At 40.6% G+C, this 26,667-nt stretch overlaps 1 protein-coding gene across 1 annotated transcript in view; it reads left to right on the forward strand.

Annotated features, from left to right (window-relative positions):
* Positions 1-26,667, forward strand: part of HECTD4 (HECT domain E3 ubiquitin protein ligase 4) — a 666,929-nt gene that overhangs the window by 264,800 nt on the left and 375,462 nt on the right. Inside the window, exon 18 of the mRNA XM_053699752.1 lies at positions 10,359-10,483. Coding sequence (XP_053555727.1) covers positions 10,359-10,483 — 125 coding nt within the window. The remainder of the gene's footprint in view (positions 1-10,358; positions 10,484-26,667) is intronic.

The following is a 26,667-nucleotide window of genomic DNA, read 5'->3' on the forward strand; positions in this document are numbered from 1 at the left end:
TCTGATGCCATTGTTCATTTGACTAAACTAACGGCTAAAAATTCTGGTTTTGCTATTCAAGCGCGCAGGGCACTATGGCTTAAATCATGGTCAGCTGACGTTACTTCAAAGTCTAATCTGCTTAACATTCCCTTCAAGGGGCAAACCCTATTCAGGCCTGGTTTGAAGGAGATCATTTCTGGTATCACTGAAGGAAAAGGTCATGCCCTTCCTCAGGATAGGTCCAAAAGGGCCAAACAGACTAATTTTCGTGCCTTTCGAAACTTCAAGGCGAGTGCGGCATCAACTTCCTCTAATGCAAAACAAGAGGGAACTTTTGCCCAGTCCAAGTCGGTCTGGAGACCTAACCAGACCTGGAACAAAAGTAAGCAGGCGAAAAAACCTGCTGCTGCCCCTAAGACAGCATGAAGTATCAGCCCCCTATCCGGTAACGGATCTAGTAGGGGGCAGACTTTCGCTCTTCGCCCAGGCTTGGGCAAGAGCTGTCCAGGATCCCTGGGCGTTGGAAATTGTATCCCAGGGATAACTTCTGGACTTCAGAGCTTCTCCTCCAAAAGGGAGATTTCACCTTTCACAATTATCTGCAAACCAGATAAAGAGAGAGGCATTCTTACACTGTGTTCAAGACTTCCTAGTTATGGGAGTGATCCATCCAGTTCCAAAGGAGGGACAGGGATTTTACTCAAATCTGTTTGTGGTTCCCAAAAAAGAGGGAACCTTCAGACCAATTTTAAATCTCAAGATCTTAAACAAATTCCTCAGAGTCCCATCATTCAAGATGGAGACTATTCGTACCATCCTACCTATGATCCAGGAGGGTCAATACATGACTACAGTGGATTTAAAGGATGCTTATCTTCACATTCCGATACACAAAGATCATCATCGGTTTCTCAGGTTTGCCTTCCTGAACAGGCATTACCAGTTTGTAACTCTTCCCTTTGGGTTAGCTACAGCCCCAAGAATCTTTACAAAGGTTCTGGGGTCACTTCTGGCGGTCCTAAGACCGCGGGGCATATCAGTGGCCCCTTATTTAGACGACATTCTGATACAGGCGTCAAATTTCCAAATTGCTAAGTCTCATACGGACATAGTTCTGGCATTTCTGAGGTCGCATGGGTGGAAGGTGAACGAAGAAAAGTGTTCTCCATCTCCTCTCACAAGAGTTTCCTTTCTGGGAACTCTAATAGATTCTGTAGAAATGAGGATTTACCTGACAGAGTCCAGGTTATCAAAACTTCTAAATTCCTGCCGTGTTCTTTATTCCACTTCTCGCCCTTCGGTGGCGCAGTGTATGGAAGTAATCAGCTTAATGGTAGCGGCAATAGACATAGTGCCGTTTGCACGCCTACATCTCAGACCGCTGCAACAATGCATGCTCAGTCAGTGGAATGGGGATTACACAGATTTGTCCCCTCTACTAAATCTGGATCAAGAGACCAGGGATTCTCTTCTCTGGTGGCTATCTCGGGTCCATCTGTCCAAGGGAATGACCTTTCGCAGGCCAGATTGGACAATTGTAACGACAGATGCCAGCCTTCCAGGCTGGGGGGCAGTCTGGAACTCCCTGAAGGCTCAGGGATCGTGGACTCAGGAGGAGACACTCCTTCCAATAAACATTCTGGAACTAAGAGCGATATTCAATGCTCTTCAGGCTTGACCTCAGCTAGCGACAATGAGGTTCATCAGATTTCAGTCGGACAACATCACGACTGTGGCTTACATCAACCATCAAGGGGGAACAAGGAGTTCCCTAGCGATGTTAGAAGTCTCAACAATAATTCGCTGGGCAGAGATTCACTCTTGCCACCTATCGGCTATCCATATCCCAGGTGTAGAAAACTGGGTGGCGGATTTTCTAAGTCGACAGACTTTTCATCCGGGGGAGTGGGAACTCCATCCGGAGGTGTTTGCACAATTGATTCATCGTTGGGGCACACCAGAACTGGATCTCATGGCGTCTCGCCAGAACGCCAAACTTCCTTGTTACGGATCCAGGTCCAGGGACCCCAAGGCAACGCTGATAGATGCTCTAGCAGCGCCTTGGTCCTTCAACCTGGCTTATGTGTTTCCACCGTTTCCTCTGTTCCCTCGTCTGATTGCCAAGATCAAGCAGGAGAGAGCATTGGTGATCTTGATAGCGCCTGCGTGGCCACGCAGGACTTGGTATGCAGATCTGGTGGACATGTCATCCTTTCCACCATGGACTCTGCCGCTGAGACAGGACCATCTACATTAAGGTCCTTTCAACCATCCAAATCTAATTTCTCTGAAACTGACTGCCTGGAGATTGAACGCTTGATTTTATCAAAGCGTGGCTTCTCCGAGTCAGTCATTGATACCTTAATTCAGGCACGAAAGCCTGTCACCAGGAAAATCTATCATAAGTTATGGCGTAAATATCTTTATTGGTGTGAATCCAAGGGCTACTCATGGAGTAAGGTCAGGATTCCCAGGATATTATCTTTTCTCCAAGAAGGATTGGAAAAAGGATTGTCAGCTAGTTCCTTAAAGGGACAGATTTATGCTCTGTCTATTCTTTTGCACAAGTGTCTGGCGGATGTGCCAGACGTTCAGGCATTTTGTCAGGCTTTAGTTCGAATCAAGCCTGTGTTTAAATCTGTTGCTCCGCCTTGGAGCTTAAATTTAGTTCTTAAAGTTCTTCAAGGGGTTCCGGTTGAACCTCTTCATTCCATAGATATCAAACTTTTATCTTGGAAAGTTCTATTTTTGGTAGCTATTTCCTCGGCTCGTAGAGTTTCCGAGTTATCTGCCTTACAATGTGATTCCCCTTATCTGATCTTCCATGCAGATAAGGTAGTTCTGCGTACCAAACCTGGGTTTTTACCTAAGGTGGTAGCTAATAAGAATATCAATCAGGAGATTGTTGTTCCATCATTGTGTCCTAATCCTTGTTCAAAGAAGGAACGTCTATTACACAATCTTGACGTGGTTCGTGCTTTAAAGTATTAATTACAAGCTACTAAAGATTTTCGTCAAACATCTGCATTGTTTGTTGTCTACTCTAGACAGAGGAGAGGTCAAAAGGCTTCAGCAACCTCTCTTTCATTTTGGCTAAGAAGCATAATTTGCTTAGCTTATGAGACTGCTGGCCAGCAGCCTCCTGAAAGGATTACAGCTCATTCTACTAGAGCTGTGGCTTCCACTTGGGCCTTTAAAAATGAGGCTTCTGTGGAACAGATTTGCAAGGCGGCGACTTGGTCTTCGCTTCATACCTTTTCAAAATTCTATAAATTTGATACTTTTGCTTCTTCGGAGGCTATTTTTGGGAGAACGGTTTTACAGGCAGTGGTACCTTCCGTTTAAGTACCTGCCTTGTCCCTCACTTCATCCGTGTACTTTAGCTTTGGTATTGGTATCCCACAAGTAATGGATGATCCGTGGACTGGATACACCTTACAAGAGAAAACATAATTTATGCTTACCTGATAAATGTATTTCTCTTGTGGTGTATCCAGTCCACGGCCCGCCCTGTCATTTTAAGGCAGGTATTTTTTAATTTTAAACTTCAGTCACCACTGCACCCTATGGTTTCTCCTTTCTCTGCTTGTCTTTGGTCAAATGACTGGATATGGCAGTTAGGGGAGGAGCTATATAGCAGCTCTGCTGTGGGTGATCCTCTTGCAACTTCCTGTTGGGAAGGAGAATATCTCACAAGTAATGGATGATCCGTGGACTGGATACACCACAAGAGAAATAAATTTATCAGGTTAGCATAAATTATGTTTTTTTACACTACACTTGTGCTGTGACAGCCCTACAAGGAGGGAGAGTCCTTTGCAGGAAGGTTTATTAGGAAATTACGGGTGGAAAGGGGTCTTTTCTACCTCAAGACAAGAAGATGGAGATCTAATCACACTTGGAACAAGGGGAAGCAATCAAAGAAGCCTTCATCTGAGACTTATTCAGCATGAAGGGTCTGCCCCCGGTCTGGGATTGGATCAAGTGGGGGGCAGACATGGAATCTCACAGTTACAAAATAGAGTTCAAATCTTGTCCTCCCAGGGGCAGATTCCTCCTCTCAAGGTTATCTGCTGATCAGGTAAAAAGAGAGGCATTCTTAAGCTGCATTCAGGACCTTTCCTTCCTGGGAGGGATTGTTCCAGTTCAAGTAAGGGAACTGGGTCTAGGATTCTATTCAAATCTGTTTGTGGTTTCCAAAAAAGAGGGAACTTTTCGACCCATCTTAGACCTAAAGTGTCTCAACAAATTTCGCAGGGTACCGTCCTTCAAAATGGAAACCATTCGTTCCATTCTTCCTTTGGTCCAAGAGGGTCAGTTCATGACGACCATAAGCCTGAAGGACGCGTATCTTCATGTTCCCATCCACAGGGACCATCACCAGTTCTTGAGATTCGCATTTCTAGACAAGCACTTTCAATTTGTTGCTCTTCCGTTTGGCCTTGCCACAGCTCCCAGAATTTTCACAAATGTTCTGGGGGCTCTCTTAGCAGTTGTCAGGTCTCGGGGAATTGCGGTGATGCCTTACCTGGACGACATATTGGTTCAGGCGCCATATTTTCAAATAGCAAACGCTTATACAGAGATCTTGTTGTCTTTTTTCCAAGGATGGAAATTGAATCTTGAGAAGACTTCCCTTGTTCCAGCTACAAGGGTATGTTTCTTAGGGACCATCATAGATTCCCTATCTATGAAGATTTTTCTGACGCAGATCAGAAAATCCAAACTTCTCTCCTCTTGCTTCTCTCTACAGTCTACTGTTCGGCCATCAGTGGCTTCAATGCATGAAGGTAATTGGTCTGATGGTCACTACCATGGACATCATTCCCTTTGCTCAATTCCATTTGAGAGCTCTGCAATTATGCATGCTCAGACAATGGAACGGAGACCATTCGGATCTGTCTCAGAAGATAGATCTGGATCAGTTGACAAGAGACTCTCTCGTGGCGGATTTCTCAGGATCATCTGTTTTAAGGGCACATGCTTCCAGAGACCCTCCTGGGTGATTGTGACCACGGACGCCAGCCTGCTAGGCTGGAGAGCAGTCTGGGACTCATTAAAGGCTCAGGTCCTATGGACTTGGGAGTAGTTGTCCCTCCCCCTAAACATCTTGGAGTTGAGAGCAATCTTCAATGCTCTGATGGCTTGGTCTCACTTGTCCTTAGCCCGGTTTATCAGATTCCAGTTGGACAACATCACCTCAGTGGCTCTGAAGGAAAAAAAACACAGAGGCGCCAATATGGCCTAGTATCGTCAGGCATATAGATATGTATAAATAGGAGAGTAGTTACTCAAAAGAGCAGCAGACTGGAATTTTGTAGTGGTCCAGCTCACCGTGGAAGGCCTTCTTGGCACGAAGATAAGAGCTTGATCCACAAAACCTCACAGGTGCCTATGATAGGTTACAAAAAGAGAACTACCATAGCCTAGTACAGTCCAGTAGGATGTAAAGGTGATATAAAGTCACACTTACAATAAGTGCTGCACCCCCCAGGTGCAGTAACCACAGGCTGGGACCTCTATATGTGTCAAAAAGGTTTAGCAAACAAGACCAAGTTTTTGACACATACATGTTTGGGATATTTTCACGCCGGTTTCTTGAGTTCCTGTGAGGATCCTGTTCACCAAGAGAGTGGTCTACTGGGCGACTAAGAGGTCCCAGCCTGTGGTTACTGCACCTGGAGGTGCAGCACTTATTGTAAGTATGACTTTATATCACCTTTACACCCTACTGGACTGTACTAGGCTATGGTAGTTCTCTTTTTGTAACCTATCATAGGCACCTGTGAGGTTTCGTGGATCATGCTTTTATATTCGTGCCCAGAAGGCCTTCCACAGTGAGCTGGACCACTACAAAGTTCCAGTCTGCTCCACTAGCACCATTGGGTGCGCTGCTCTTGTGAGTACCTACTCTCCTATTTATACATATCTGCCTGACCATACTAGACCATGTTGGCGCCTCTGTGTTTTTTTCCCCTTCAGAATCTCAAATCCCAGGGATTGACCATCCCTATTAACAGAGAACGGCCAGACCGTTGGAACCCAAAGACTCTTGATCATACCGCATTGTTTTGTTGGCGGGTTTTAATTAATTTTTTGTTTTGGGTTTGTTTTGCAATATATATTGTTAGGTTGCTAGTTTATCAAATGTACATTTACCATTGAGTATTTTCACTGTCCGATTTTATCAATATACTAAGGAAGCGCACCCTATTGGGTTTGATGCTTTGTTGCATTTCTCCCTAATATATTCGGTAAATCACCTCAGTGGCTTACATCAACCACCAGGGAGGAACTCTGAGTTCCTTGGCCTTTAAGGAGGTGGCTCGGATTATTCAGTGGGCGGAAGCTCCCAATTGTATTCTATCTGCCATCCACGTTCCAGGGGTGGACAACTGGGAAGCTGATTTTCTGAGCAGACAGACCTTTCATCCAGGGGAATGGGCTCTCCATCCGGAGGTGTTCTCCAGGTTAACCCTCAAATGGGGGGTGCCAGAGTTGAATCTGATGGCGTCAGAACGCCAAGCTTCCAAGGTACGGTTCAAGGTCAAGAGATCCTCAGGCCACTCCGATAGATGCTCTAAAAGATGCTTTGGTGGTTCCTTGGGATTTTGGTCCAGCATACCTGTTTCCTCCGTTTGCGCTCCTTTCACGAGTCATTGCTTGTATCAAACAGGAGAGAGCGTCTGTTATTCTAATAGCTCCTGCATGGCCTCGCAGAATCTGGTTTGCAGACTTAGTGAGAATGTCATCTCTTCCTCCTTGGAGGTTACCTCTGAGGAAGGTGTATAAGTAAATAGTTAAATAGTCTGCAAACTAATGATCAGCTGCTACACCCAAGAGAAACACTATACTCCTCAAAAGATAGTGTATGCAATTTTGAAAGGTAGAAGAAGGGTGGTGCTATAGGGCTGGATAGTTTTTATGGGCTAAAAATAGGATACTATTCTAATATTTAATTTGAATATATTTCACATTTATTGAACAGTACATACATACATAATAAGACACCGGTGTCGTACACACTGATATTTTCTAAATAAAATGAATTTAGTATTATGATAAAATATTTGCTGACTTACTTTGTATACTAAAAAATCCAATGGAAAAAACTTGAATTAGTTAAAACCTCTATATATATATATATATATATATATATATATAATATAATATATATATATATATATATATATATATATATATATATATATATATATATATATATATATATAGTAAGTCATACACTAGTATATATTGACATCTGGGTTGAATTGGTATTTGTTCAGTCGGCAGATTCGTAGCTTGGAAAAAATTGTGAGCAAAATTTCTGACGGCAGATTAGTTTAATTGGAAAACATATGGACACAGTTTCTAGCAGATTCGTTATTTGGAGATAATGTAAGCACAGTTTCTGATAAGTCTATCCTTCAATATGTGGTGTTCTTATAGATTATTAAAATCTTACGAAGTCCTATTCCATATATAGAGTAGTTGTAATCCTGTCTACGGATATACCGCAGGATGCCTTGTTGGATACAAGTTTGTTTGTGATGTATTTTTATAAAAACAAATGTCAGTGTAGAATCTTTAGTTCTAGCAAATATTGCTTAGTGTAGGAATCACAACGCCAGAGGGGTTAGCCGTTGGGGAGCTCATCACAAACAGGACAGTAATCCACTCCCACCTCCCATTGGCAAATATTACAGGTACGATCCATAACCTGAAGGTGAGCAATATTTGTTTGAACTAAAGATTCTACACTGACATTTGTTTTTATAAAAATACATCACAAACAAACTTGTATCCAACAAGGCATCCTGCGGTATATCCGTAGACAGGATTACAACTACTCTGTATATGGAATAGGACATCGTAAAATTTTAATAATCTATGAGAACACCACATATTGAAGGATGTTTACATTATCTCTAAATGACGAATCTGCTGTGTCCATATGTTTTCCAACTAAACAAATCTGTCAGAAATTTTGCTCACAATTTTTTCCAAGCTACGAATCTGCCGACTGAACAAATACCAATTCAACCCAGATGTCAATATATACTAGTGTATGACTTACAATATATATGTTTTAACTAATTCAAGTTTTATCCATTAGATTTTTTTAGTTTATTTTGAAAATATCAGTGTGTACGACACCGGTGTCTTATTATGTATGTATGTACTGTTTAAAAAATGTGAAATATATCCAAATTTAAAATTAGAATAGTATCCTATTTTTAGCCCATAAAAACTATCCAGCCCTATAGCGCCACCCTTCTTCTACCTCTGAGGAAGGACCTTCTAACTCATGGTCCTTTCCTCCATCCAAATCTCGTTTCTCTGAAGCTGACTGCATGGAGAAACGCTTAGTTCTGGCTAAGTATGGGTTTTCTGAGTCAGTCATTGATACAATGCTTCAGGCTTGCAAGCCTGTTTCTCGTAAAATTTACCATAAGGTATGGCGCAAATACCTATATTGGTGTAAATCGAAGGGCTTCTCTTGGAGTAGGGTCAGGGTTGTCAGTCAGTTCTCTGAAAGGTCAGATTTCTGCATCATCTTTTCTTTCACATAAGCGTCTGGTGCATGTGCCACATGTTCAATCTTTTTGTCAGGCCTGTGTTTTAACCTGTTGCTCCTCTTTGGAAACTTAACCTAGTTCTAAGAGTTTTGCAACAGGCTCCGTTTGGGCCTATGCATTCTGTAGATATTAAGTTGTTTTCTTGGAAAGTTTTGTTTCTTATTGCTATTTCTTCTGCTCTCAGAGTTTCTGAACTCTTGGCTTTGCGGTGCGATTCGCCTTACCTTATTTTTTATGTGGATAAGGTGGTCCTTTGTACTAAATTGGGGTTTCTCCCTATGGTGGTTTCGGATAGAAATATTAATCAGGAAATTGTTGTTCCTTCTCTTTGTCCTAATCCTCCTTCTCATAAGGAACGTCTGTTGCATAACTTGGATGTTGTGCGAGCTCTAAAATTCTACCTACAGACTACTAAGGATTTTCGCCAGTCTTCTGCCCTGTTTGTTTGTTTCTCAGGAAAGCGTAATGGTCAGAAGGCCTCCTCTACTTCTCTTTCCCTCTAGTTGAGAAGTATGATTAGTTTTGCATATGAGACTGCTGGACAGCAACCTCCTGAGAGAATTATGGCCCATTCCTCTAGCACTGTCTCCTCTTCGTGGGCTCTCAAAAATGAAGCTTCTGTGGAACAGATTTGCAAGGCGGCAACATGGTCCTCTCTGCATACTTTTTCCAAATTTTACAAGTTTGATACTTTTGCCTCGGCTGAGGCCTCTTTTGGGAGAAAGGTTCTTCAAGCGGTGGTGCCTTCTGTTTAGGTCTGCCTGTCTTGTTCTCCCTCCCTGTTCATTCCGTGTCCTTTAGCTTGGGTATTGGTTCCCACTAGTAATTGGAATGACGTTGTGGACTCTCCATGTCTTAGGAAATAAAATAAAACGTATGCTTACCTGATAAATTTCTTTCTTTCCGGACATGGAGAGTCCACGACCCCACCCTTTGGATTAGTATTTTTTGCTAAACTTCAGGCACCGCTACACTTTTGTATTATCTTCTTTTTCCATTTTACCTTCGGCTGAATGACTGGGGGTTATGGGTAAGTGAAGTGACACTTAACAGCTCTGCTGGGGGGCTCTTTGCCTCCTCCTGCTGGCCAGGAGTAAATATCCCAGTAGTAATTGGAATGACGTTGTGGACTCTCCATCACTGGAAAGAAAGAAATTTATCAGTTAAAATTTTTTTATTTTTGCAAGGAAAAAAGTAATTTATTTGCTGGAGTTTTTTTTTGTTTTTATTTACGCAATTTTTTTCTTTTTTTCTTTACTTTGATTTAATATGTTTGTTTTTACCAAAGGAGCACTGTTTAATATCCCTTTAAGTAGCCAGTTAAAGGGATATTAAACAGTAAAGGCAATAAAGTTGTGTTTGTGGAAACCTACACAACCTTGTTTGTATTAGTTGGTTTGTCTGTTTATATCTGTTCCTAATAGTTTGCAGCAGGACAGTAGGATAAGCTTAAAACTTAAGTTTAGACATGGCAGTGTCCATTACGTTGTAGACAGTGGAATTTAAAAACCCCCAACAATTTTCAGACTTATATTACAGGAAAGGGGACAAATAAATTATAAAAGTATATTACAAAGTTTTTTTTAACTACACATAATTAAACATTTTATATTACAATTTCATACTGTTTAATATCACTTTAATAACTTACAGATTCATAACATTACTGTCATTAGCAGGAAACGCATACTGTTGGGAGGCAAATACAAATCAGTGTTTTGTCCGATTTAGTAGAAATGTACAATTATCAGGTATGCATTAACTAATCCAGTCTGTGTCCCCTTCTGATATTTTTAGGAACTACAAGTAAGCATTTTGGGCCTGGCAACCCAAATACTAACAGGATGTGATGAAGTTCTGGAAATGCTACAAAGAGTAACAACAGCGCTCATTAACAGTGACATTTCAGACAGAGATTTAAGGTAAAATAATAAAATATATATTTTTTTAATATATTTTTTATTGTGGAGGGTAAAACATATACACACAAAAAGCAAGTATCGAGATTGTAACATACAGTCGTACATAGTTCTCAGTACACATTTAACATTTCTTGCTGGTGAAAGAGTTATATAGAGAGCTTGTGGTTCCACTCTGTCTGCATTGTAAGCATCGCTATCCAAAATTGCATCTCATGTGCACATATCCTCCTCTCTCCAACTTTTCCTATTTTCAAATAAACATCTGGTCATCAACATGACCAGTTTAAACTTCTATTATTTTTTTATTATAAAATGGAGGTAATAATAACTGGGGTGTTAAACCAGAATACCAAATATTAGCCTTTTGTGAGAAATTAGATTTCCTTCCATAAGGCAGGGAGAGTCCACAACTTCATTCCTTACTGTTGGGAAATACAACACCTGGCCACCAGGAGGAGGCAAAGACACCCCAGCCAAAGGCTTAAATATCCCTCCCTCTTCCCCTGTCCCCCAGTCATTCTTTGCCTCTCGTCACTATAGGAGGTGGCAGAGAAGTGTCAGAAGATTTTGGATAGTCCTGCAACGGGTATGTTCCCTTCAAGAAAGGACTGGAGTTTTAAGTAATCATGTCAACCTCTCAGTGAGAGTATTGATGAAAGTTAAAGTCTGGAGATACAGGGAAAGTTTTTCTGCGAACCCATCCAGACTGTCGTCTAACAGCTCCTGAGCAATCTGTTCACGAGTTTCACTGCTTGCTGGTTCACACTCAAGTCCATGTCAGAGGCGAACCTGCAAGACTTTCACACTTGAGAGGCTGTGCCTGTTCCACAGCATGGATCCTGGAGGTAAGACCGTTTATATTTACATGTTTGCAATACAGAGTCACAGTGTGGCTCCTTTAATCCTCGATAGGATCAAGGGTTATAATCTCCTTCAGAGAGATTATTTGAACAGATAGGGGTTATTTATAACTGCTTTATTGTGAGAGTTTCTTTCATGTAATTAGCAAGAGTCCATGAGCTAGTGACGTATGGGATATACATTCCTACCAGGAGGGGCAAAGTTTCCCAAACCTCAAAATGCCTATAAATACACCCCTCACCACACCCACAAATCAGTTTTTACAAACTTTGCCTCCTGTGGAGGTGGTGAAGTAAGTTTGTGCTAGATTCTACGTTGATATGCGCTCCGCAGCAGGTTGGAGCCCGGTTTTCCTCTCAGCGTGCAGTGAATGTCAGAGGGATGTGAAGAGAGTATTGCCTATTTGAATTCAATGATCTCCTTCTACGGGGTCTATTTCATAGGTTCTCTGTTATCGGTCGTAGAGATTCATCTCTTACCTCCCTTTTCAGATCGACGATATACTCTTATATATACCATTACCTCTACTGATTCTCGTTTCAGTACTGGTTTGGCTTTCTACTACATGTAGATGAGTGTCCTGGGGTAAGTAAGTCTTATTTTTGTGACACTCTAAGCTATGGTTGGGCACTTTTATATAAAGTTCTAAATATTTGTGTTTAAACATTTATTTGCCTTGATTCAGGATGTTCAATATTCCTTATTTCAGACAGTCAGTTTCATTATTTGGGATAATGCATTTGAATAATCAATTTTTTTTCTTACCTTAAAATTTGACTTTTTTTCCCTGTGGGCTGTTAGGCTCGCGGGGGCTGAAAATGCTTCATTTTATTGCGTCATTCTTGGCGCGGACTTTTTTGGCGCAAAAAAATTTTCTTTGTTATTTCCAGCGTCATACTTGTCACCAGAAGTTGCGTCATTTTTGAAGTTTTTTTTGCGCCAAAAGTGTCGGCGTTACCGGATGTGGCGTCATTTTTGGTGCCAAAAGCATTTAGGCGCCAAATAATGTGGGCGTCTTTTTTGGCGCTAAAAATTATGGGCGTCATTATTGTCTCCACATTATTTAAGTCTCATTGTTTATTGCTTCTGGTTGCTAGAAGCTTGTTCACTGGCATTTTTTCCCATTCCTGAAACTGTCATTTAAGGAATTTGATCAATTTTGCTTTATATGTTGTTTTTTCTATTACATATTGCAAGATGTCCCAGATTGACCCTGAATCAGAAGATACTTCTGGAAAATCGCTGCCTGATGCTGGATCTACCAAAGTTAAGTGTATTTGCTGTAAACTTGTGGTATCTGTTCCTCCAGCTGTTGTTTGTAATGACAAACTTGTTAATGCAGATAATATTTCCTTTAGTAATGTTACATTACCTGTTGTTGTTCCATCAACATCTAATACTCAGAGTGTTCCTGTTAACATAAGAGATTTTGTTTCTAAATCCATTAAGAAGGCTATGTCTGTTATTCCTCCTTCTAGTAAACGTAAAAGGTCTTTTAAAACTTCTCATTTTTCAGATGAATTTTTAAATGAACATCATCATTCTGATTCTGATAATGATTCCTCTGGTTCAGAGGATTCTGTTTCAGAGGTTGATGCTGATAAATCTTCATATTTGTTCAAAATGGAATTTATTCGTTCTTTACTTAAAGAAGTCTTAATTGCATTAGAAATAGAGGATTCTGGTCCTCTTGATACTAAATCTAAACGTTTAAATAAGGTTTTTAAATCTCCTGTAGTTATTCCAGAAGTTTTTCCTGTCCCTGATGCTATTTCTGAAGTAATCTCCAGGGAATGGAATAATTTGGGTAATTAATTTACTCCTTCTAAACGTTTTAAGCAATTATATCCTGTGCCATCTGACAGATTAGAGTTTTGGGACAAAATCCCTAAGGTTGATGGGGCTATCTCTACTCTTGCTAAGTGTACTACTATTCCTACGGCAGATAGTACTTCCTTTAAGGATCCTTTAGATAGGAAAATTGAATCCTTTCTAAGAAAAGCTTACTTATGTTCAGGTAATCTTCTTAGACCTGCTATATCTTTAGCGGATGTTGCTGCAGCTTCAACTTTTTGGTTAGAAGCTTTAGCGCAACAAGTAACAGATCATAATTCTCATAGCATTGTTAATCTTCTTCAACATGCTAATAATTTTATTTGTGATGCCATCTTTGATATCATTAGGGTTGATGTCAGGTATATGTCTCTAGCTATTTTAGCTAGAAGAGCTTTATGGCTTAAAACTTGGAATGCTGATATGTCTTCTAAGTCAACTTTGCTTTCCCTTTCTTTCCAGGGTAATAAATTATTTGGTTCCCAGTTGGATTCTATTATTTCAACTGTTACTGGAGGGAAAGGAACTTTTTTACCACAGGATAAAAAATGTAAAGGTAAATTTAGGTCTAATAATCGTTTTCGTTCCTTTCGTCACAATAAGGAACAAAAGCCTGATCCTTCCCCTACAGGAGCGGTATCAGTTTGGAAACCATCTCCAGTCTGGAATAAATCCAAGCCTTTTAGAAAGCCAAAGCCAGCTCCCAAGTCCACATGAAGGTGCGGCCCTCATTCCAGCCCAGCTGGTAGGGGGCAGATTACGATTTTTCAAAGAAATTTGGATCAATTCAATTCACAATCTTTGGATTCAGAACATTGTTTCAGAAGGGTACAGAATAGGCTTCAAGATAAGGCCTCCTGCAAGAAGATTTTTTCTTTCCCGTGTCCCAGTAAATCCAGCGAAGGCTCAAGCATTTCTGAAATGTGTTTCAGATCTAGAGTTGGCTGGAGTAATTATGCCAGTTCCAGTTCTGGAACAGGGGCTGGGGTTTTACTCAAATCTCTTCATTGTACCAAAGAAGGAGAATTCCTTCAGACCAGTTCTGGATTTAAAATTTTTGAATCATTATGTAAGGATACCAACATTCAAAATGGTAACTATAAGGACTATTCTGCCTTTTGTTCAGCAAGGGCATTATATGTCCACAATAGATTTACAGGATGCATATCTGCATATTCCGATTCATCCAGATCACTATCAGTTTCTGAGATTCTCTTTCCTAGAGAAGCATTACCAGTTTGTGGCTCTGCCGTTTGGCCTAGCAACAGCTCCAAGGATTTTTACAAAGGTTCTCGGTGCCCTTCTGTCTGTAATCAGAGAACAGGGTATTGTGGTATTTCCTTATTTGGACGATATCTTGGTACTTGCTCAGTCTTCTCATTTAGCAGAATCTCATACGAATCGACTTGTATTGTTTCTTCGAGATCATGGTTGGAGGATCAATTTACCGAAAAGTTCATTGATTCCTCAGACAAGGGTAACCTTTTTAGGTTTCCAGATAGATTCAGTGTCCATGACAGACAAGAGACGTCTAAAATTGGTTTCAGCTTGTCGAAACCTTCAGTCTCAATCATTCCCTTCGGTAGCCTTATGCATGGAAATTCTAGGTCTTATGACTGCTGCATCGGACGCGATCCCCTTTGCTCGTTTTCACATGCGACCTCTTCAGCTTTGTATGCTGAACCAGTGGTGCAGGGATTATACAAAGATATCTCAATTGATATCTTTAAAACCGATTGTACGACACTCTCTGACGTGGTGGACAGATCACCATTGTTTAGTTCAGGGGGCTTCTTTTGTTCTTCCAACCTGGACTGTGATTTCAACAGATGCAAGTCTGACAGGTTGGGGAGCTGTTTGGGGGTCTCTGACAGCACAAGGGGTTTGGGAATCTCAGGAGGTGAGATTACCAATCAATATTTTGGAACTCCGTGCAATTTTCAGAGCTCTCCAGTCATGGCCTCTTCTAAAGAGAGAGTCGTTCAATTGTTTTCTGACGGACAATGTCACAACTGTGGCATATATCAATCATCAAGGAGGGACTCACAGTCCTCTGGCTATGAAAGAAGTATCTCGAATACTGGTATGGGCGGAATCCAGCTCCTGTCTAGTTTCTGCGGTTCATATCCCAGGTATAGACAATTGGGAAGCGGATTATCTCAGTCGCCAAACGTTACATCCGGGCGAATGGTCTCTTCACCCAGAGGTTTTTCTTCAGATTGTTCAAATGTGGGGACTTCCAGAAATAAATCTGATGGCTTCTCATCTAAACAAGAAGCTTCCCAGGTATCTGTCCAGATCCAGGGATCCTCAGGCGGAAGCAGTGGATGCATTGTCACTTCCTTGGAAGTATCATCCTGCCTATATCTTTCCGCCTCTAGTTCTTCTTCCAAGAGTAATTTCCAAGATTCTGAAGGAATGCTCGTTTATTCTGCTGGTGGCTCCAGCATGGCCTCACAGGTTTTGGTATGCGGATCTTGTCCGGATGGCCACTTGCCAACCGTGGACTCTTCCGTTAAGACCAGACCTTCTGTCACAAGGTCCTTTTTTCCATCAGGATCTCAAATCCTTAAATTTGAAGGTATGGAGATTGAACGCTTGATTCTCAGTCAAAGAGGTTTCTCTGACTCTGTGATTAATACTATGTTACAGGCTCGTAAATCTGTATCTAGGAAGATATATTATCGAGTCTGGAAGATTTACATTTCTTGGTGTCTTTCTCATCATTTTTCCTGGCATTCTTTTAGAATTCCGAGAATTTTACAGTTTCTTCAGGATGGTTTGGATAAAGGTTTGTCTGCAAGTTCCTTGAAAGGACAAATCTCTGCTCTTTCTGTTCTTTTTCACAGAAAGATTGCTAATCTTCCTGATATTCATTGTTTTGTACAAGCTTTGGTTCGTATAAAACCTGTTAAGTCAATTTCTCCTCCTTGGAGTTTGAATTTGGTTCTGGGGGCTCTTCAAGCTCCTCCGTTTGAACCTATGCATTCACTGGACATTAAATTACTTTCTTGGAAAGTTTTGTTTCTTTTGGCCATCTCTTCTGCTAGAAGAGTTTCTGAATTATCTGCTCTTTCTTGTGAGTCTCCTTTTCTGATTTTTCATCAGGATAAGGCGGTGTTGCGAACTTCTTTTAAATTTTTACCTAAGGTTGTGAATTCTAACAACATTAGTAGAGAAATTGTGGTTCCTTCATTGTGTCCTAATCCTAAGAATTCTAAGGAGAGATCATTGCATTCTTTGGATGTAGTTAGAGCTTTGAAATATTATGTTGAAGCTACTAAGAATTTCGGAAAGACTTCTAGTCTATTTGTTATCTTTTCAGGTTCTAGGAAAGGTCAGAAGGCCTCTGCCATTTCTTTGGCGTCTTGGTTGAAATCTTTAATTCATCATGCTTATGTCGAGTCGGGTAAAACTCCGCCTCAAAGAATTACAGCTCATTCTACTAGGTCAGTTTCGGTTGATCAGATTTGCAAAGCAGCAACTTGGTCTTCTTTGCATACTTTTACTAAATTCTACCATTTTGATGTGTTTTCTTCTTCTGAAGCAGTTTTTGGTAGAGAAGTTCTTCAGGCAGCTGTTTCAGTTTGATTCTTCTTCTTATAATTTCATTTTTTTTCATTATAAGATTTAAACTTTATTTTGGGTGTGGATTATTTTCAGCGGAATTGGCTGTCTTTATTTTATCCCTCCCTCTCTAGTGACTCTTGCGTGGAAGATCCACATCTTGGGTATTCATTATCCCATACGTCACTAGCTCATGGACTCTTGCTAATTACATGAAAGAAAACATAATTTATGTAAGAACTTACCTGATAAATTCATTTCTTTCATATTAGCAAGAGTCCATGAGGCCCACCCTTTTTGTGGTGGTTATGATTTTTTTGTATAAAGCACAATTATTCCAATTCCTTATTTTTTATGCTTTCGCACTTTTGTCTTATCACCCCACTTCTTGGCTATGCGTTAAACTGATTTGTGGGTGTGGTGAGGGGTGTATTTATAGGCATTTTGAGGTTTGGGAAACTTTGCCCCTCCTGGTAGGAATGTATATCCCATACGTCACTAGCTCATGGACTCTTGCTAATATGAAATAAATGAATTTATCAGGTAAGTTCTTACATAAATTATGTTTTTTTGAGCTCATGGACTGTGTGCTTTTGGATTCGAACAAACGGGTTTCACTTTCGTTTTTGAGTGTTGCGCAGCTCATAATAGCTTAACACCTTTTTTCATAGCAGGGGAAGTCTTGCACTCCACGTGACCGGGGGCGGCCTTTTAATTTCCTACGATCCTGCTGTGGACATCACTCCTAAGGAGAGTGTTCTCACTGTTAGATATCTGGGTCTAGGAGGTGATGAGTGCCCCAGCAATTGGGATTATAAAGGTGACTTTTTTTTTAATAAAAAACTTTTTGTCTGTCCTTCTGTGAATATATCTTGGCTATAGAGGACTCTGATACTGCATTAGAAGGTTCTTCTCCTTCTGTATTGATTAATAAGTCCTGTTAATATTGTGAGGAAGTTGTGGTTTGCCCGTCTGCTCAATTTTGTTCCATTTGCCTTAGCACTGTTCTAAAGTCTAAGAAGGGAGACAAGCCTGCTAATACTCATAGCGCTATTAGCCCCTCTGAGCCGTCTACCTCTTAGGAATCTGGGTCCCGAGAGATTACTAAACTTTCTACACTACCTGCTCCACATGTAGATCCTCGCGGCTCAACTAATCCTCCGTCTGGAGGGGGCTTTTTTCCGACTGACTTTACCGCGCAGTTATAATCAACGGTGTCTGCGCCCTGAGTGCCTTACCTCACTCTAGTAAACGCAAGAGAAAGGTTAAACCTAGTTCTCCTAAACCTAGAGTCATCAAATAGATTTGTTGGATTTAGCTACTATGTCCCTGCTATCCGAGGATGAGTTAATCTCTGTAGCTTCAGAGGGTGAACTTTCTGAGTCGGAGACCTAAGTTACTAAACTTCCTTCTGCGGAGGAACCCTCCTTTAGATTTAAAATTGAGCATCTGCGTTTTTTATTAAAGGAAGTTCTGTCTACGCTAGAGGTTCCAGAGGCTACACTCCCTAAGGAACCTAAGATCCCTAAATTAGACAGGGTTTATGAAGACAGGAAGGTTCCTCTGATTTTTCCTGTGCCAGTTAAAATGGCAAACATTATTAGTAACGAATGGGAAAGAATAGGAACTTCTTTTCTTTCATGTAATTGGCAAGAGTCCATGAGCTAGTTACGTATGGGATATTACCTACAAGGAGGGGCAATGTTTCCCAAACCTCAAAATGCCTATAAATACACCCGTCACCACATCCACAATTCAGTTTTACAAACTCGGCCTCCTATGGAGGTGGTGAAGTAAGTTTGTGCTTGATTTTTATGATTTCTTCTGTGATAAGCGCTTCTAAGCATTTTGAAGCCCAATTCCTCTCAGAGTAAAGTGGGTCAGGGAGATTTGAAGAGAGTATCGCCTGTTTGATTTTATGGTTTTCTTTGCAGGAAATCTTTTCAAGGGTTCTCTGTTATCGGTTGTAGGGATTCATCTCCTACCTCCCTTTTCAGGTCCACAATATACTCTTATATACCATTACCTCTGCTGATAGCTTTCAGTACTGGTTTGGCTATCTGCTATATGTGGATGGATGTATTTTGGTAAGTTATTATTATTTTAAGACACTGTCAGCTATGGTTTGGCGCTTTATGTATTAATATAAAGTTTTAAGTATATGTATTTTACTTATATTTGCCATGAGTCAGGTTTATGTGCATTTCCCTTTGCAGTCCAGCAGTTTCGTTATGGGAATCATGTTTAGGAAGCTTGTCTTACCTGGGGTATAGGCTTTTTTTTTCAAACTGACTTGTTTTTTTCTTGGAAAACTTGCGGGCAAATTAGGCTCGCAAGGTCACAAAATGCTGTTATTTATTGCGTCATTCTTGGCACGAGAAATTTTTGGGGTGTGAATGGGCGTCTGTTATGATGCAAGTTCGTCTTTTTCTGCGTCTTAGTTGACGCTAGCTTGTTTGGCGCAAAATTGTGTTTGTTATGACGCGAGTTGCGTAATTTCCGGACGATTTAGTTTTATTTTACCTCACTTCCTATATGCTTCTTGCCTTCTTTATGCTCAGAGGGCTATGCTATTTGCTTTTTTTTTTTTTTTTTACCAATTTTAGCATTTGCATTTCTTCCCATTCCTGAAACTGCTGTATGTGGAAATAAGATATTTCTGTTTAATGTTATTTTTCTTTTTTTTACTTTTTACAAGATGTCTCAATCTGATCCTGTCTCAGAAGCTGCTGTAGGAACCATGCTGCCTGGACACAGTTCTACCAAAGCTAAATGTATCTGTTGTTAGCTAGTGGAGATAAAAAGTCTAAAGGCAAATCTAAAGGCAAATCTAAAGCTTCTAATCGGTTTTGTTCCTAGAGAACAGAAAACCACTCCTTCCCCTAAAGACTCTGCCTCCAATTGGAAGCCATCCTCGAGTTGGAATAAATCCAAGCCTTACAAGAAACCAAAGCCAGCCCCCAAGACTGCAAGACTGCATGAAGTTGTGGCCTTTGATCCAGTTCTGCTGGTGGGGGGCAGATTGAAATTATTTCCAGATGTTTGGGCAGGTTCCATTCAGAATCATTGGATTCAGAATATTGTCTCCCAGGGGTATCGAATAGGTTTCAGAATAAGACCTCCTGTGGAAGATTTTTTTCTCTCTCACGTTCCAACAAATCCTGTGAAAGTTCAGGTTTTTCTGAAATGTGTTTCAGATCTAGAGCTTTCAGGAGTGTTTGTACCTGTTCCAATTTTGGCACAGGGTCTGGGTTTTTATTCAAATCTATTCATTGTCCCAAAGAAGAAAAAGTTCTTTCAGCTCAGTTCTGGATCTGAAGTTTTTTAATCATTTTGTAAGAGTCCCAACTTTCAAGATGGTGACTATAAGAACTATTCTGCCTTTTGTTCAGCAAGGTCATTGCATGTCCTTAATAGATATACAGGATGCGTATCTTAATTATCTGATTCATCCAGACCACTATCGGTTTCTGAGATTCTCTTTTCTAGACAAGCATTACCAGTTTGTTGCTCTTCCATTTGGCCTAACAACAGCTCCTATAATCTTTTCAAAGGTTCTCGGTGCCCTTCTATCTGTAATCAGAGAGCAGGGTATTGCGGTGTTTCCTTATTTTGACGATATCTTGGTACTGGCTCAATCTTTTTATTTAGCAGAATCTCACATGAATCAACCTGTGTTGTTTCTTCAAATACATGGTTGGAGGATCAATTTACCAAAGAGTTCCTTGATTCCTCAGACAAAGGTCACTTTTTTAGGTTTCCAGATAGACTCTGTGCTTAACAGACAAGAGACAAATGAAATTGGTTTCTGCCTGTCGAAACCTTCAGTCTCGATCATTCCCTTCAATGGCTATGTGCATGAAAGTTTTAGGTCTCATGACTGCAGCATCGGACGCAATCCCCTTTGCTCGTTTTTATATGAGACCTCTGCAGCTTTGCATGCTGAATCAATGGTACAGGGATTATACTTGGATATCACAGTTGATATACTTAAATCCCAACATTCAACTCTCTCTGTCCTGGTGGCTAGTCCATCATCGGATTATTCAAGGGGCCTCTTTTGTTCGTCCTGCCTGGACTGTGATTTCAACAGATGCAAGTCTCACAGGTTGGGGAGCTATCTGGGGGTCTCTGACAGCACAAGAAGTTTGGAATCCTCAAGAGGTTACCAATCAATATTTTAGAACGACGTGCTATTTTCAGGGCTCTTCAGGCTTGGCCACTATTCAAGAGAGAATTATTCATTCATTTTCAGACAGACAATATATTGCAACTGTGGCATATGTCCATTATCAAGGGGGGGACTCGCAGTCTTTTATAGATTAAAGAAGTATCTTGGATACTTTCTTGTGCGGAATCCAACTCCTGTCTAATTTCTGCAATACATATTCCAGGTGTAGACATTTGGGAAGCGGATTATCTCAGTCATCAGTCTTTACATCCAGGGGAGTGGTTTCTCCATCCAGATGTATTTTGTCAGATTGTACAGATGTGGGATCTCCCCGAAATAGATTTGATGGCTTCCCATCTAAACAAGAAGCTTCCCATGTACCTTTCCAGGTCCATGGATCCTCATGCGGAGATGGTGGATGCATTAGCAGTTCCTTGGTTTTACCAACCTACTTACATTTTTCCGCCTCAAGGGTGATCTCCAAGATCATATTGGAACAATTGCATGTGTTTCTGATAGCACCAGCATGGCCTCACAGGTTTTGGTATGCGGATCTTGTCCGGATGTCCAGTTGCCAGCCTTGGCCACTTCCTTTAAGGCCAGACATTCTGTCTCAAGGGCCATTTTATTCCATCAGGATCTCAAATCGCTAAATTTGAAGGTATGGAAATTGAACACTTAGTCCTTAGTCATAAAGGTTTCTCTGACTCAGTGAATAATACTATGTTACAGGGTCGTAAGTCTATTTCAAGGAATATTTATTATCGTGTTTGGAAAAACCTATATTTCATGGTGTTTTTCTCATAAATTCTCTTGGCATTCTTTTAGGATTCCTAGAATTTTACAGTTTCTTCAGGATGGTTTGGATAAAGGTTTGTCTGCAAGTACCTTGAAGGGACAAATCTCTGCTCTTTCTTTTTTATTTCATAGAAAGATTGCTAAACTTCCTGATATATTCACTGTTTAGTTCAGACTTTGGTTCGTATCAAGCCTGTTGTTAAATCAATTTCTTTCATGTAATTAACAAGAGTCCATGAGCTAGTGACGTATGGGATATACATTCCTACCAGGAGGGGCAAAGTTTCCCAAACCTTAAAATGCCTATAAATACACCCCTCACCACACCCACAAATCAGTTTTACAAACTTTGCCTCCAAGGGAGGTGGTGAAGTAAGTTTGTGCTAGATTCTACGTTGATATGCGCTCCGCAGCAAGTTGGAGCCCGGTTTTCCTCTCAGCGTGCAGTGAATGTCAGAGGGATGTGAGGAGAGTATTGCCTATTGAATGCAGTGATCTCCTTCTACGGGGTCTATTTCATAAGGTTCTCTGTTATCGGTCGTAGAGATTCATCTCTTACCTCCCTTTTCAGATCGACGATATACTCTTATATTTACCATTTCCTCTACTGATTCTCGTTTCAGTACTGGTTTGGCTTTCTACAAACATGTAGATGAGTGTCCTGGGGTAAGTAAGTCTTATTTTCTGTGACACTCTAAGCTATGGTTGGGCACTTTATTTATAAAGTTCTAAATATATGTATTCAAACATTTATTTGCCTTGACTCAGAATGTTCACTTTCCTTATTTCCAGACAGTCAGTTTCATATTTGGGATTATGCTTTAAATTATCATATTTTTTCTTACCTCAAAAATTTGACTTTTTTCCCTGTGGGCTGTTAGGCTCGCGGGGGCTGAAAATGCTTCATTTTATTGCGTCATTTTTGGCGCGGACTTTTTTGGCGCAAAAATTCTTTTCCGTTTCCGGCGTCATACGTGTCGCCGGAAGTTGCGTCATTTTTTGACGTTATTTTGCGCCAAAAATTTCGGCGTTCCGGATGTGGCGTCATTTTTGGCGCCAAAAGCATTTAGGCGCCAAATAATGTGGGCGTCTTATTTGGCGCCAAAAAATATGGGCGTCGCTTTTGTCTCCACATTATTTCAGTCTCATTTTTCATTTGCTTCTGGTTGCTAGAAGCTTGATGTTTGGCATTTTTTTCCCATTCCTGAAACTGTCTTATAAGGAATTTGATCTATTTTGCTTTATATGTTGTTTTTTCTCTTACATATTGCAAGATGTCTCACGTTGCATCTGAGCCAGAAGATACTACAGGAAAACCTCTGCCTGCTGGATCTACCAAAGCTAAGTGTATCTGCTGTAAATTTTTGGTAGCTATTCCTCCAGCTGTTGTTTGTAATAATTGTCATGACAAACTTGTTAAAGCAGATAATATTTCCTTTAGTGATGTACCATTGCCTGTTGCAGTTCCCTCAACATCTAAGGTGCAGAATGTTCCTGATAACATAAGAGATTTTGTTTCTGAATCCATAAAGAAGGCTTTGTCTGTTATTTCTCCTTCTAGTAAACGTAAAAAGTCTTTTAAATCTTCTCTCTCTACAGATGAATTTTTAAATGAACACCATCATTCTGATTCTTTGGACTCTTCTGGTTCAGAGGATTCTGTCTCAGAGATTGATGCTGATAAATCTTCATATTTATTTAAGATGGAATTTATTCGCTCTTTACTTAAAGAAGTACTAATTGCTTTAGAAATAGAGGATTCTAGTCCTCTTGATACTAATTCTATACGTTTGGATAAGGTTTTTAAAGCTCCTGCGGTTATTCCAGAAGTCTTTCCTGTTCCTAATGCTATTTCTGCAGTAATTGCTAAGGAATGGGATAAATTGGGTAATTCATTTACTCCTTCTAAACGTTTTAAGCAATTATATCCTGTTCCGACTGACAGGTTAGAATTTTGGGACAAAATCCCTAAAGTTGATGGGGCTATTTCTACCCTTGCTAAACGTACTACCATTCCTACGTCAGATGGTACATCGTTTAAGGATCCTTTAGATAGAAAAATTGAATCTTTTCTAAAAAAAGCTTATCTATGTTCAGGTAATCTTCTTAGACCTGCTATATCATTGGCTGATGTTGCTGCAGCTTCAACTTTTTGGTTGGAAACTCTAGCGCAACAAGTAACAAATCGTGATTCTCATGATATTATTATTCTTCTCCAGCATGCTAATAATTTTATCTGTGATGCCATTTTTGATATTATTAGAGTTGATGTTAGATTTATGTCTCTGGCTATCTTAGCCAGAAGAGCTTTATGGCTTAAGACTTGGAATGCTGATATGGCTTCTAAATCAACTCTACTTTCCATTTCTTTCCAGGGAAACAAATTATTTGGTTCTCAGTTGGATTCTATTATTTCAACTGTTACTGGTGGGAAAGGAACTTTTTTACCACAGGATAAAAAGTCTAAAGGTAAAAACAGGGCTAACAATCGTTTTCGTTCCTTTCGTTTCAACAAAGAACAAAAGCCTGATCCTTCGTCCTCAGGATCAGTTTCAGTTTGGAAACCATCTCCAGTCTGGAATAAATCCAAGCCTGCTAGAAAGGCAAAGCCTGCTTCTAAGTTCACATGAAGGTACGGCCCTCATTCCAGTTCAGCTGGTAGGGGGCAGGTTACGTTTTTTCAAAGAAATTTGGATCAATTCTGTTCACAATCTTTGGATTCAGAACATTGTTTCAGAAGGGTACAGAATTGGTTTCAAGATGAGACCTCCTGCAAAGAGATTTTTTCTTTCCCATGTCCCAGTAAATCCAGTGAAAGCTCAAGCATTTCTGAATTGTGTTTCAGATCTAGAGTTGGCTGGAGTAATTATGCCAGTTCCAGTTCCGGAACAGGGGATGGAGTTTTATTCAAATCTCTTCATTGTACCAAAGAAGGAGAATTCCTTCAGACCAGTTCTGGATCTAAAATTATTGAATCGTTATGTAAGGATACCAACGTTCAAGATGGTAACTGTAAGGACTATATTGCCTTTTGTTCAGCAAGGGAATTATATGTCCACAATAGATTTACAGGATGCATATCTGCATATTCCGATTCATCCAGATCATTATCAGTTCCTGAGATTCTCTTTTCTAGACAAGCATTACCAATTTGTGGCTCTACCGTTTGGCCTTGCTACAGCTCCAAGAATTTTCACAAAGATTCTCGGTGCCCTTCTGTCTGTAATCAGAGAACAGGGTATTGTGGTATTTCCTTATTTGGACGATATCTTGGTACTTGCTCCGTCTTTACATTTAGCAGAGTCTCATACGAATCGACTTGTGTTGTTTCTTCAAGATCATGGTTGGAGGATCAATTTACCAAAAAGTTCTTTGATTCCTCAAACAAGGGTAACCTTTCTGGGTTTCCAGATAGATTCAGTGTCCATGACTTTGTCTTTAACAGACAAGAGACGTCTAAAATTGATTACAGCCTGTCGAAACCTTCAGTCTCAATCATTCCCTTCGGTAGCCTTATGCATGGAAATTCTAGGTCTTATGACTGCTGCATCGGACGCGATCCCCTTTGCTCGTTTTCACATGCGACCTCTTCAGCTCTGTATGCTGAACCAATGGTGCAGGGATTACACAAAGATATATCAATTAATATCTTTAAAACCGATTGTTCGGCACTCTCTAACGTGGTGGACAGATCACCATCGTTTAATTCAGGGGGCTTCTTTTGTTCTTCCGACCTGGACTGTAATTTCAACAGATGCAAGTCTCACAGGTTGGGGAGCTGTGTGGGGATCTCTGACGGCACAAGGAGTTTGGGAATCTCAGGAGGTGAGATTACCGATCAATATTTTGGAACTCCGTGCAATTTTCAGAGCTCTTCAGTTTTGGCCTCTTCTGAAGAGAGAATCGTTCATTTGTTTTCAGACAGACAATGTCACAACTGTGGCATACATCAATCATCAAGGAGGGACTCACAGTCCTCTGGCTATGAAAGAAGTATCTCGAATTCTGGTTTGGGCGGAATCCAGCTCCTGTCTAATCTCTGCGGTTCATATCCCAGGTGTAGACAATTGGGAAGCGGATTATCTCAGTCGCCAAACGTTGCATCCGGGCGAATGGTCTCTTCACCCAGAGGTATTTCTTCAGATTGTTCAAATGTGGGGGCTCCCAGAAATAGATCTGATGGCCTCTCATCTAAACAAGAAACTTCCCAGGTATCTGTCCAGATCCCGGGATCCTCAGGCGGAGGCAGTGGATGCATTATCACTTCCTTGGAAGTATCATCCTGCCTATATCTTTCCGCCTCTAGTTCTTCTTCCAAGAGTAATCTCCAAGATTCTGAGGGAATGCTCGTTTGTTCTGCTAATAGCTCCGGCATGGCCTCACAGGTTTTGGTATGCGGATCTTGTCCGGATGGCATCTTGCCAACCATGGACTCTTCCGTTAAGACCAGACCTTCTGTCACAAGGTCCTTTTTTCCATCCGGATCTGAAATCCTTAAATTTAAAGGTATGGAGATTGAACGCTTGATTCTTGGTCATAGAGGTTTCTCTGACTCCGTGATTAATACTATGTTACAGGCTCGTAAATCTGTATCTCGAGAGAGATATATTATAGAGTCTGGAAGACTTATATTTCTTGGTGTCTTTCTCATCATTTTTCTTGGCATTCTTTTAGAATACCGAGAATTTTACAGTTTCTTCAGGATGGTTTAGATAAGGGTTTGTCCGCGAGTTCTTTGAAAGGACAAATCTCCGCTCTTTCTGTTCTTTTTCGCAGAAAGATTGCTATTCTTCCTGATATTCATTGTTTTGTACAAGCTTTGGTTCGTATAAAACCTGTCATTAAGTCAATTTCTCCTCCATGGAGTTTGAATTTGGTTCTGGGAGCTCTTCAAGCTCCTCCGTTTGAACCTATGCATTCATTGGACATTAAATTACTTTCTTGGAAAGTTTTG

The sequence above is a fragment of the Bombina bombina genome, chromosome 2 (genome assembly GCF_027579735.1).
Source record: "Bombina bombina isolate aBomBom1 chromosome 2, aBomBom1.pri, whole genome shotgun sequence".
In the NCBI taxonomy this organism is placed as follows: domain Eukaryota; kingdom Metazoa; phylum Chordata; class Amphibia; order Anura; family Bombinatoridae; genus Bombina; species Bombina bombina.